At 39.2% G+C, this 13,637-nt stretch overlaps 1 protein-coding gene across 6 annotated transcripts in view; it reads left to right on the forward strand.

Annotated features, from left to right (window-relative positions):
- The window catches only part of LOC120532637 (septin-11), a 162,736-nt gene extending 157,302 nt beyond the window's left edge, over positions 1–5,434 (forward strand). For 2 of the 6 annotated variants that reach the window (XM_039758812.1, XM_039758816.1), the window contains exon 10: positions 2,013–4,627. In XM_039758812.1, coding sequence (XP_039614746.1) covers positions 2,013–2,067 — 55 coding nt within the window. In that variant the 3' untranslated portion in view covers positions 2,068–4,627. Of the gene's footprint in view, positions 1–541; positions 4,628–4,748 lie in introns of those variants that run through there. The other 4 variants (XM_039758814.1, XM_039758815.1, XM_039758817.1 and 1 more) reach the window with 4 other exon arrangements.
- Positions 5,435–13,637: the final 8,203 nt, after the last annotated feature.

Below are 13,637 nucleotides of genomic sequence, written 5' to 3' on the forward strand. Positions count from 1 at the left end.
ATTTGTCTCCCGGATAATACAGAATACCTTAAAACCTCACAGTAGTACATGGCAATCTCGTTTAGCTCTCCTCTCTCCTCTCTTATAATCCAGAGCTAAGAGATAAACTTCCATTACTAAAAATCACACTTCAGTTTATACATGTGTATTAACAAAACTTGAAAATTAATACATTTTGTATTGTTGTTCCACTTTTTTTTTTTTTTTTAAATGCTTGTCCGGGACTTTGGCTACCTCTGGAGGGCAGCAGCTGTTGCTTAGGGTCCATTGCAGATGCACTTTATAACCATTCTAGTGCAGTGCTACAGACAGAGATCAGCACCATAATGTATTGCTGTTGGGCTCCTCTTAGTGCGCTCTTTTCAGTTTGTTGCAGTTGACCCAAGCTGTCTGGTACATTGTGTATCCATTTCATTTTAATTTAGCATCTCCTTTAAAACTTTATTTGATATATCCATGTGATGTCTTTTATGTCATTTTTTTTGGTTTTTTTTTTTTTGTAATTTTTTCCTTTGTTTTTGTTTTTCCATTCCATTTGCAGTTCAAGCTTCACATAAGCAGGGTGCCTGACCATGGACATCTTTCACATTCACCAGCTCATTGTTCTGCAGTAGCAGGAAGGCAACTGACTGCTGCTTGGTAGTGGGATGCTCAAATGCAATTTTAGTTCTGAAAATGTTCAAGTATGAAGTGTTATATGCAGTGTATTTGTCTATTTTGTGTTGCTTTTTTAAAGCATTTGTTTAAATAGTACATGTATGTTTATATAAGAGTGTGTGGATGATACGTAATACTCTCTATACAAACACACATAAGTGTCAAATAATATGTGTAAATTTAGCCTTTAATTGTGACTTTTCTGTAGTCATATTAAATATTTGAAAATTAACATGCATGCGCACTTCAAAGCTCATTTTTTTTTTACTGTATAATAAAATTATGTACATGCTCACTATTTTGGTTTATATAGTTTATGCAGTGATATACTGCCAACTGTGACTGGTTTTCTCATTTAAAGAAGACATATCATTGCTGGAATTATTGAATATTTCTGTTTCGTACTGTATTATCAGTATGGAAACCTGGAGAGAGTAAGAGTGGCTTCAGCCTCTGCTTCCTTAAAATGTCTGTTCTGAATTAATTCTGTCTTGTTAAATTTGACTTTAGCAGAATGCACCACTGAGGTTAAGATTGGTAGCATGGAAAGCTAGAAAAGTGCTACATAACCTAATCTTCTCTCTTGTGATTTTCATTACATTTTAATTCTAGACAAAACATTTGTTTGCTCACTGAATACCCCAAAGCCTCGGAGTCTGAATAAAGCAGTGATTTGTGTAGGCAGTGCCATCCCTCCAGAGAGGCTGGAGGTTCAGTATCTTTTTGATGACCATTACTCCATTGTGTCATCTGTTTCTTTTCTAAAGACATTCTTAAGTCACAAATTACAAGAGTAGCCATAAATAGTTTTCAGTGAATTACTGATTGGTCAGAAACATATTTATATTTATAATGAACTTTTAAATCTTTGACGTTAGAAAATTAATTTTCTGTCACTTAAAGTAAAATGCACTGCTCCTGTTGTGTATAAGTGTATTAGTATACAATAGGACATTGTGGACGTCATGACCACCTTAGATGGACAGCAAGTCATTCCTGGCAAAAGCATTGCTGCTACAGCGTGTTACATTAAAATACTTGAAGTAATGTCTGCATAGACATGTTAGGATAAAGACCTGTTTAAAGAGGTTTGCATGTATTCTAGCAGTGTGTGTGCAAAAGTTGTATCCCATTAGATTTTGTTTAGCTCCATATAATAATATAATATAATATGTATGTGTGTGTGTATCTGAATGTTTAAATATATTAAATGTTTTTATTGTAAAATTTGTTCTTTGCTTCTATGTATCTTTTACACTAATTCTTGTTCAGTATTTGGAAATGTATTTAGCAGATCATAATATGTATGTGTACTTTTTTATCTTAACATTATATTGCATTCCTTTTCTGGGCAGATTTCTTCCGTTTCTGAAATTTTCCAAGACATGGCGACCATTGCTGACCCTCTGAATTCTTGGGATGTTGTTTTTGATCTGATTTCTTTTTCTTCCAGGCTAGGTAGTCACCCTTTGTTTGTCTGTCTGTCTGTCCCTTTTTTAAATCAGAAACACTGTTTCATTCAACACTAGTCATTTCTAGCTCCACTTCTGTCCAGTAAAAGATTTTCATTTGCCTCATTTAAATAAACAAATAAATAAGTAACGTGGCACAAGGAGAAAGTGAATCCAGGTGTAATTCAAGTTTGAGAAAGACTTTTAGGTAAATCGAGTGCATGTGTCTTTAAGTAGAGTTTCCTCATAAAACATTGCTAATCATGCAATGTTAAAAAATCATATTTTACACAATTCCATGTATTTTATTATTAACAATTTTGATGTTTTTTTTAAATAGGAATAATGAGAGACTAAAGCCACAAGACATTTTTGTTTGTTATAGTATATAGCTGCACACCTGTTACTTATTCAGTTAGTTTTTTGCCAATCTGCATATCTCCTGCGTCTTTAGACTAAATAGTTGTGACTATACAAGTCCCTTGTGCCACGTTTAATTCCTGCTTTCTAGTAGCCGTCCAAATTCTTTCTCTTTCTCCTACTTTGTTTCTCTACAGTAACCCCTGGCTCTGCACGGAATAGCTAATCCCCTCAGTACCTTTTATGGATAAGTTTTTTCTTCCATGCATGTAAGTATGGCAGTTGGAAGTGTTCTCAGTTAGAAGCTCTTCTGTCTTCCCCCTGTGATCTTCCCATTAACTTAAATAATGTCATGTTAAGTGAAGATCCTGGTATGATGTGAAGATGAGTCACCTTCTGATGTTATGTGGTGTGCAGGGTTTGCCCTCCTTAACTTTTAATGTGACCACATCTGTCTGAACAAGAGACCAGTTGATGATCTGTTCAGTGTTCCTCTAACTCGAGGCTATGTCTGGGGAGACTAGACTGCACTTTAGTACATACATCATACCACCTGGCTGCTCAAGTGCCCTTAGCATTTGTTAGAAAACCCAAAGAACATTCTCAAATATAGTGCCTTATAGCTCTCTGAATTCAGTGTTATTCTAAAATGGAAATAATTTATAATTGGTGAATCTTCTTCCGTGTGCATTTCACAGTACACCATTGAGATAATTGTTAAACAGACGCATCTGCAGAAACAGAACAGATCCCCTCCCAGCTTTGGCTTAAGTGAAAATCAGGAGATGCTGATCAAGTGAAATTTGATACTCCAAATTTGTTATTTGATGTTGTTTCAATAAAAAGAGTTGTGTCCTTTAGCTGATTTAATCCATAGAGTTGGTAATTCCTTTTTTCTCAACTACCTATGGTGGTCTTCTACCTATTGGTTAAGTTCCCTTCATTAAAAAGAAGTGGTAGGAAGACTAGGGTGAACTATAAGGTCTATTTTAGAATTTCTTACCTTTTTTTTTTAATTTTAATTTTGGAAGAGGTGTATTTAAGTCGCAGCTAACCACATGCCATTAGGGTGTCTGCTCAAGTTGACACCCTCAGATGGCATATCTTGCACAGGCTCATCTCTCCAACGGCCATCTGTTGAAATTTGCAAAAGTGGTCTGAAGGCACTGGTGAATTTACTCCATGTCCAACATTCACAAGTGAGCAGCTGTTACTTCTTCCCCTTTCTTGATGATGCATATACCAGATAATGAGAGTTTATCTTCCCGACTGCCTCTTACACTCTTTCCTTTTTGTTTCTACTACTTCCTGTGCTGTGACTCTTTACATGCTGGAGTAAAAGATCAGACAGTATAGCAGGCCATTGTGGACCTTCACAATTGACTTGCACATGGTTGATGTTTGCCTTCCATCCTCTAAAGGTTCTGCCATGGCAGCTCTAATATTTTACTAAACTAACATGTAAACAGTCCAGATGTCATCATGTGCTCAGTAGCATTGCATTGTTTCCAGTCATTATTTTTTTTTTATTAAAAAGAACTTAAGAAAACGTCCAATACTCTCTCTTAAGCAGTCTGTGCTGAATATCTTAATTGTTTTTGACTATACTGAATTTATAAGCCTTTTTTGTGTGTTTGTTATTTGATGTCTCACTGCCATGATCCAAGATGTTGCCATTTTTTTAATACATGTGTAATATTCTGTGTTTCCTTTTTCAAATTATTGTATTTGGTTTTTGTAACATTTTTAAAGTGCAATAAGCACAATTTCACCAAAGTTTTAATGAACCTCAGTAAGGAGGAAAAACAAAGGAAGAAAAAAAAATGTAAAGTTATATGTGCCGATGGATTTGTTCGGCTAGTTTAGTATCTTTGTAATAAATGAACCACACAGTTTGTAAGCCTGATATATTTTTACATCCTTTTTTTGGCATTTAGTGTACTAAAACTAAAATGTTGTACATGTGATGTATTACAGCTGTGCCAAGTATAACATTTGTTGCCTGGTATGTCTTTGTTCTGTTGTGCTTCCACTTCATTTTAATGCATGGGTATTCAGAAACAAATAAATAAATAAGACGTGAATCATGCATGTTGACATGAAGCTTTGTTAACATGTCCAGAATGCATTATGCATCAAATTAAAAATCCTTCTGCTCAGCTCATTTGTCTTTCTCTTGATTTATTGTTTTTATACTGTGGCTTATGTCTTGCTTTCTTCGGACTCCTTTTTGGCCACCTCTGTTGTTTCCAATAACTGTCTCCTGTGCTCTTTCCTTAGCAGCTTTGTTTCTGTTATGTTCCTGCCAGCCGGTCACAACGTGTGGACAGGTGTAGAAGGTGACAGCAGAATGACAGTTCAGCACAGAGGATTATCCTTTGCTGCGAGGCCTGTTTGCTTCTACACACAGTCTATGATGGTGATTTAGTGTTTGCTATTTTCATTGAATCTTTTACATCCCTGGACATCAAAAGTATTTTGTAACGATTTGATGTTTTTGATGTCTTTTTATGACTTGTGTGAGGCTATAAAATTGCCTAATCACATCCATCAGAATTGTGTGGTTGATCTTGGTGGAGAGTTTGGACTGAACAAGACAGTCAACTGAGATTCCTCTCGGACTGACTTGTTTGCACTCAGACACTGTTTCTGTGTTAGGTACAAAAATATTTAGAAATCCTAGAGAGATTAACATCAGGTTAAATACAAGAACAAGACAAGGAAAAAAGAGCAAACTGAGCTCAGAAAAAAGAAAAAAAAAACACTTTTCGATTAAACTTTTGCAGTCAAAGGTTTGTGTGTGGTAACCTGAATTATGCCCGAGTGTTTGTAATTCCGGCCTTTTGTCATAAACAGCATTTTAAGAACTCTTGAAACAAACTGTTTCTGGAATGCCACTGCAAGCACATGTTTGATTTTCTTTTTTTGGAAACTGCTACTTCTAAAAATAAAATTTTCAAACGTCATTTTGTATTACACTACAGCAGCCTTTTTTGTCCATTAATTCAGCACAACTGAAACTTCTGCCTACATTTGTTTACCTGTAATGCAATTTTTATCACTAAACTTGAAATATTTTTTGTTGATATTCAAAATGTAGTTTAAAGCTCACTCAGAGTGCATGATTATTTTTTTTTATTTATTACCAATGGCCAGTTTTACCAGATTTTACCAACACTTGTGCATCATCATAAGTGTTGTTAAAACCTTGTATCCCATAAGGAAATTTTGGGTCAGTTGTAATGTACCAGAGATTTTTATAGTCCTAGCTGTAGAAAAAGACCAGACTACGTAGTATGGTACTAAGAGGAGACAATCCTCAGGTCTACATGCTGTCTCAGTGGACAGTAGAACAAGATCAATCCCAGATTTAACTAACCCTTAGCTAGGCTTGCTTTGGTCTTGTGTTTCTTCTCGGTTTGTTCAGCCATTCATATGATTGCCCTTTAGGGGAAAATAATTAAGATGAGAGAGGCACGTTAATAGTATTTTATCTGAAGCATAATTGTCTCTCTGTAACTCAATTCCCAATTGTGTAGATAGTAATACAAAAGAATTAACACATATTCGTTATGCACCCAGATTTTCCTAATTACTGAATAATCCAAAAATCACCGAACTGTAGAAAATACCTAGCCATAGGACAATATTCTTAAATTTCTCATCGCAGCACAAGCTTTACGTGGTACTTATTGTGAGAGATCACATATCAAATCTGGAGGACACCCCCAAGGTTAACTCCATGATACACTGAAGGAGTACAGAAACTGGCAGCATCTTTCTTTAATTAGGGACACAAACTCTGTGCTTTTATAATGCAGATTAATGGTTTAAATGTACATTGATCCATATTTTTTTTAATTAACCAAAATAAATATTTTCGAGCATTGCTTGTCTTCTTCTATGACATTGAGTTCAATATATTTGATTCCGTATCCTGCTATGCTTCACTTCAGTAGTGTAAGTGCTTTTCCATGTCTATAACAGTACATTATTATGTTATTTCTTTTGTGGAAATGGCCCGGACACAGACAGGCAGACATGTTGCAAAGTCACCACCACACGTTTATTTACAGTATGTACAAAAGTCAGGTGCACACAAACCCCCAAAGTCCAGGCCTCTCTCACACTCTGCCTTTCCACTTCTTCAGACCGCCTCCACTCTCGTCTCCTGCTTAGTCCTCTCCTCACCCGACTCCAGCCTCGAATGAAGGGAGGCGGCCCCTTTTATTAGCACCCAGATGTGCTCCAGGTGGTTTCCGGCAATCACCCGCCGACACGCCCCAGTGTGGCGGAAGTGCCGGCTGTACTCCAGGAAGCTCTCCGAGTGTCCCTACTTCTCTTCCCCCCAGCACTTCCTGGTGTGGCGGAAGGGCTGAGGTCCAGGGTTCCCAAGGCATTGGGGCATCCCCTGGCGGTGACCACGGGCCCCTACAGGGTTGGGCTTCCAAGCCCTCTACCCATGGCCCCCAAAGCAACCAGGGTGGCAGCCCCCACGTGGTCCAAGGCGGGCGTAGACCCTCTTCCGGTCCCTCACGGCGTCCCAACCGGGTCGTCGCCCCTGGCATCCCTGACACTTTGTATGGCACACTTCACTGAGTGCAGGTGCAGAACACTGTGAACAATTCTCAGTACAGGGTAAAAATGTAAATTGAAACCAACAGCACATTAATTGATTGATTGATTAATTTAATTAATTTGATTGATTGATGAACTATGGTCAGTTGACAACAATGGAGATTAAATTGTAAAAGAGAAACTCAAAAATAAAGTCACATTTCTGGATACCTTGGCCAAGTAGCTGCTTACCCACCCCTAGATTTTCTATAGTGGAGTCTGTGCTGGCCATCCAGTCTGATGAAAGAATCTTTCCATCCGATGATTACAATGCTCCTTTGTCAAAGATGACTTTCCCACATGCAGGAGAGCAGCCTGGCAGTAGAGCAGTGGCACCAAGTGCCATATCCAAATACCAAGAATAGTCAGTAATTATCTGTGTGGAATTCATTTTGTAACATTGTCTGATGTACTAAGTTCATTCAATCTGTTCACAAGATGATCTTAGTACACAACTGTGTTCCTCTTCATCTTGGTGAACTCCTGGTCTGCAGCTCTGGGGCACACTGCCACAGCACTAAACCCAAATGCTAGTCTTGTTACTGTAAATATTTACTAAGACCAGATCAACACAGATTCATTCAGAGCTGATAGCCCACTGCTACTTGCCGTGTATTTGCTTTTACAGATTTGTTATTTCAGAGCTATCATCAGTCAAGATCTTATAACAGTTTTTGATTGGTTTACATTTAAGTGTAGCTTTATTAAAGAGTAAATTTGTCTTTTTTTGGAAACCAATGGATTCTCAAGTAGGTGTGTTAACTTACACTTGTAAGGTAAGTTTTGGGGTGATTTTTCATCACAATTTGGGTGTAAAATTAGCATTTTTTTCATGAAACAATAAGAAAACTGTAATAAAGAGGCCACCTTCAGGGAGGGAACAGCAAATAGTTATTGCTTTTGTTGAGCAGTTTGTTCAGGTATTTAAAAGTATTAAAATGTTGAATGGTTAAGGACTGATATTTAAAGGATACTCAGGTTCAGGTTATTTTATCTCATGGGCGAATACTACCTGGACAAACCTCTTGAAACAAGAGGAATGGAACAAAACATTCAAGCATTACCAAAGAGCAGCCACTTGGCATGAGTTTTGATGCTGATTTATCGTTTTGAAGCAAACTGCTGTAAAGACACCACATCAGCAACATCAAGCAAGAGTCTGTGGTACGTCCGGAACACAGGCAACCTTCACGTCTAAAGCTCATGTCTTGTTTGTCCAACTGTGTCTAGGTGACTTTGTGACTCAAGGGCTTATTGTCAAAACACACAGTACATAAAGGCGACATCTTCTCAGATTCTAAGGTCCGCTGGGTGCTTGGCCACATTGTTCATGCACAAATATTTCCCTGCATTCACAGCTGGGTTTGCCAGTTGCAAAAGCAGAGACAGAAACCGAAACCCCTGCTCGAGAGTGGTCAAACTTTAATCACAAGCTGTTGTCTGAAGCACTTTTAAAATCTAGCACCCCCCTCAATACCTCAACAATTTGAATAATTTTTAACACATGCACATACTTTCAAACATGAAAGATCTTTGTTCATTTTTATGGTGCTTTGCTTGCACTCGATATATAATGAGAGAGGTGCTTATTTTCAAAATGAGCCATTATTTGCTTTGCAATGTTCGTTGTACTCACGGCAGGTTGCGTCTGTTTTAAATGAGCACTGTGTTCTTCTTGTCCCTGACTACAGAGGTTCAACTAACACAAAACAGTCAGGAAACAATCTAGCCAAAGAACTCAATGAACATGTGAAATTCCACAAACACTTCTCATTGTTATTTCCTAAACAAATTGGGTAAACAAACCAGCCCAAGAAATCCATCAACGCAAAGTTGGCCACTCTGGAGTCTTACTGATACTCTAAACATCAACTTTTAGTGCTGCTTTCCTAAACAAAAGGATCAGCAAATTGGCTATGATTCCAGCGACTCCAACAATTATATTTTTCATGGTGCAGACACTCCCAGAAAAATGTTCTTTTATCTTGTGGTCTAATGCCACCCCAGAAACACACTTAAAAGTACATATATTATGTTAAAAGATGGAAGATTACACAAACTTGAATTCTCTATAGTAAGTACTTTTTAACTTCGATTGCTGTGAAGGCACCACTTCAGCATCATCATCACCAGGAAGTTTCTTGTCTGCGGTTTGGCTTTTGCCTCTCCGGCTGTATACAGGTAGCTTGGTTTCGAGAAAAGGATCAGCGACTTTTCTGCAACATGGCACCATTATGACAAGTGGACTTCATCAGCAGAGTGTGGTAGCTGAGCTCTTTAGTTTTATAATAAATGCCCATACAGTCACTTTCTGTTTGAGTGCATCCTTCCCAATTTTTCCCTCTTCAATAGGAAATCCTGGCACTTTCTCGGCCTGCAGTCAGAGCGTCACTTCCCAGTATCCCTTTGGATGTTCAGCATGTGTGGTGTTACATATTCAAAATTCAAGCTAAGGTACTTTAAATTGGTTCTAAATTCCTGCAAGTTTTTTGGGAGTTTTTCTTGTGAAGATTGGGGTCTGACAAAAAACAGGGCCTGTTAATGTCCATCGAGGCATTTGTTGTGTGATTTTGGGCCGTGCAAGAAATAAGTTGTTGTAAATGCAAGTGCAATCTATCTGTAAAATATGCAAATAAGCCAAAAATCACTTTGTGTGTGTCGGTATAATGCTTTATATAATTGCATTAATATACAAATTATTCTGCTTCCCACAAACGGGGTTTCCTTGTATTGAAAACAAAATCAACAGATGAAGACAGAATATTGTAAAATGTGAAATCGAAGAGTGAAGTGGATGTTCTTATAACTGCTGTTTTGTATTATGGCATAATTTTAAGCCTATTATAAAGTAAAATCTGGGTATGTGTGATCACTAAGTAGAGAGTGATATATATTTTGTCAATTTTTTATTAAATAAAAATGCAAATACAAATTACTTCAGATGAAACACAACCATGAAAACATCAATATGTCAGAAAACAACCAACCTATGACCCCCAAATGGCAGCAGTTAATCTCAGAAGAAAGAAGACACAGCTGGTCAAAAAAAAAAAATGAAATTACTTGGCCATCAGGTCGCTGCTCCCATCCGAGTGAGTCCACACAAATGGTACCCAGGATTGCCAATTAGAAACACGGGAGCTGTTATCGGCACCATTCATTCTAGCAGCAGACCGTTCAAGAAGTGCAAGGTGGTAGAAAGGCTAGAGAGTCTGGAGATATTAGCACGTCAAAGACAGTCAGGGCTCACGTTACAACAACAGCACAGCCTGCTGGAAAGATTGAAGAGAAGGAAAAGGGATATTACAGGAGAGGACGGCAGAAAGACCGCAGTGCAGTAAGAAAGTAACCAGGGGCTCATTAGAAAGGTCCCTAGTAAAGTGTGCTCCTGCTGTACACAATGGGCGAGTGCCAAGGGCGTACCCAGGTGGGGTCCATGCCTTGGAGAAGGGGGCCTAGACTTGTGTTCACAGATGCACGTCTCTAAATATGGACCATATAGAGAATTATTACAAACAATTCAGAGGGCTTACACGTTTTAAATAATGTGTATTATTAATACAAGAAACGTGAATATATGGGGTTGGTTTAAGGCTCAGAGTAAAAATTTTCCACAAGTGAAAATGGTGGAGATTTAAGTTGCAATTACGATTGCGTATTGCAGTTCATTTTTACAATTTGGTTAAAATGAAAGGCAGGAGCCACTGGGGTGACCTGGGAGGGAAGTTGGCTTTTCTGGCTATTGGTTAGTAACACCAGTAAGAAAGCAAGCAAAGTAATTTGAATTTCTAAATGTGTGCAGCTTTGAAATGATGGACAGTTGTTGTCAAAAATATGTTCATTTCATTTAATTTGAAGAATGCTAATTCTGTAAGTACTGTTATTTTCTAAGTAAAACCCAACAAAAGGTACAAACGTGAATGTGCAAAATGATCACAGATTTCCTTCTCCGTTTTTTTCCAATGCTGAGTGCGGCTGCCAATTGTTAGAATTTATCCCAATGAGGATAAATCTGACATTTCTGCAGTTCTGGTTTCATTGTGGAATCATTCAAAACTACATTGACTGATGGAATAAAGTGCCTTTATTGCTGGAGGCGGGAAAACGAGCACCTTGAACCTGCCAGCATACAAATAATAAAACTGACGTGATTGCTGTGATGACACGGCGGGTCCAGAATGAAAGATTTGATGTGCCAGCTGAAGCTCAGTCCTTCATTGATACCAGGGCTGTCACACTCAGATCCTGAAGGGCAGCAGTGGCTGACGCTTTGTAGTTATGCTGTGCCCATCAAAGCATTTCACTCATTCAGCACCATCTCATGTGTTGATGGTGGAATGAGATGTGTAAACCAGAACTGCTCAGAGCAAAGATGTCTCCATCAAATAGATGACTTAAGATTAAAAACCCCTGGCCTCCCTAGTTGGAGTGCAATAGCAGGTGCCCTGATGCATACATAGAGGTGGCTCGGATGCTGATCTGTCCTCCTCTAATTCCTCAGTTCTCTCATGTGCCTCTTTAGAATTTATCATTTTCATGTCCAGTCTCTGGCCTTTCTTTCTCTCAGTGAGCCGTTGTCCACTTCTCTTGAACACTTAGCTCCGCACACCCTGGAAAGTGCAAACATTTGTTCTTCTCTTACCACCCTGCCCCATTTCCAAACGCTCCGGTATGGTGAGAGCTTTCCTGAATGGCAGTGTCTGACGCCGACTCTCATTCCTGGGCCCTTGCGATTGCACAGCCTGGTGCAGGTAAACCTCTCATCCACCGATACGTACACTCCAGCCTGGCAGGGTGACACGGGCGCTCTTCTAAATCACAAGTCCCCTGAGAATGCTCAGAGACTCGCAGCATATAGCATGTTCCTTGGTGACATACCTTTATTTGGGCTCCTTCATATTCCTTGGTCTCTTAGTCCTCTTGATTTGGATTTTTTTTCTCCTCAGCTGTCCATGTTGTTAGTAAATGATCCTTTAAACAAACTGACCGGCATGTTTATGAGGAGTGAAAATCCATATCATGGTCAAATGAAAACACCTGACCCTTTCAACAGATACTGGTGTGATGCTCTTGTATTTATTTTTCAACAAGTAATGAGTGTATTACTGATGCCATTTCCCACTAACGCTGTGCTACTCGAATGGTCTTGATGGTAACTGTTCATCTCTCATGAGCCCGGCTGGTTTGCTGTTTTCTGTTTGCATCGACTTACCAATCAGGCTGAAGTGAGCATCACTCCGGGTGTCATACTGAAAGTGATGGTCCCACTTGCGACACACACGAGTCCATCCCTTTAACACACTAATACACCAACAGAAACTCACATTTCTCATTTTGCTTTGCACAGGATTGACATGTTTTATGATATCTTTCATGTTTAAATGTGTTCCTTTTTTTTAAATTAATTTTTAGCATACCAGTAAAACTTTTTTCCCCCAAATCCAATCTGCAAGAAGAATTGTATCCAGTATAGAGGGTCAGCCAGTTTATCACACACTCCTAGTTCCACCTCAGTATCTCCTCACAGCAGAAGGCAGGCTGCGAGTTCTCGGCTGAACTATAAAGCAGAGCTACGTGGTGACGCCCCAACCCCGCTTCAGGATCTCCTGAACATCTTTGAGAAGACCATGAAGGCTGCCAGCCAGAAGCTCGAAAGCACCTGAGCAGCACTACAAACTCCAGACGGGACGTCAACCCATCATTGTTGGGCCAATTTAGTGTTGGTAGGTTTGGCCCGGAGGAGGAGTGAAACGCATTTGCACGTGGAGGACTCGTCAAGCCCTTAAAGGCCTGGATGTGGAGGTGGCAGTCGATTGCAGTTGTTCCACCTCAGTGTTGGCACATTTAAGGTACTTTAGAAGTCTTCAGTTTGAGCATTTTAATTTTGAATAAAAGTTAAGTTTGAATGCAGAGCTTTCTAAATTTATTTAGTGGGATATCAGCTTGAAAATCATGAAGGTCTTTGCAATTCAGCTGCCATTTTCTCTTCTTCTGCCATCACAAGAAAATCTTCCTTTGCTTTGCGTTAAGAGTGGGCCAAAAATGAAGAATTGTGCTCGAGTGCTGTGTGGTTGTGAGTTGTTAGTTTTCGTTGGAGCCGATGATGACGTTCACTGCTTTGCTGTTGATTCCCCAGATGTTCAGGCTTCATGTTGGCCCACCGAGCTCTGTGAGCTGCTTATTGATGTAAGCCCGGAGCCTCGAGGGTGCCATCAAACTTTAATGCTCAGCTAATGTATAATTGACACGGCTTCCTTTCCAGCCTCTGTTAAAATCCCAGGAGGGAATTGCAGCAGCTGCAGTCCGGCTCCTCTTCCTGTGAACTCCTCCATAGCGCCCCTAAATGTGCGCGTTTTATCACTGTTTTATAGCACCATTTTTTAACTCTTTGTTAACAACCACCATCTTTGTGTTGTGTTATTTATACCAGAACTTTTCAATGAGACTCGCGATGCCTACACTTTTTTTTGTACTTGTACTAAGCCGACTGCAAATCTGTGCAGAAGACAATGGAACGACTTGACGAGGCAGAATCGGTCACAATGCGGCCAG

This window comes from Polypterus senegalus, chromosome 7 (genome assembly GCF_016835505.1).
Source record: "Polypterus senegalus isolate Bchr_013 chromosome 7, ASM1683550v1, whole genome shotgun sequence".
In the NCBI taxonomy this organism is placed as follows: domain Eukaryota; kingdom Metazoa; phylum Chordata; class Cladistia; order Polypteriformes; family Polypteridae; genus Polypterus; species Polypterus senegalus.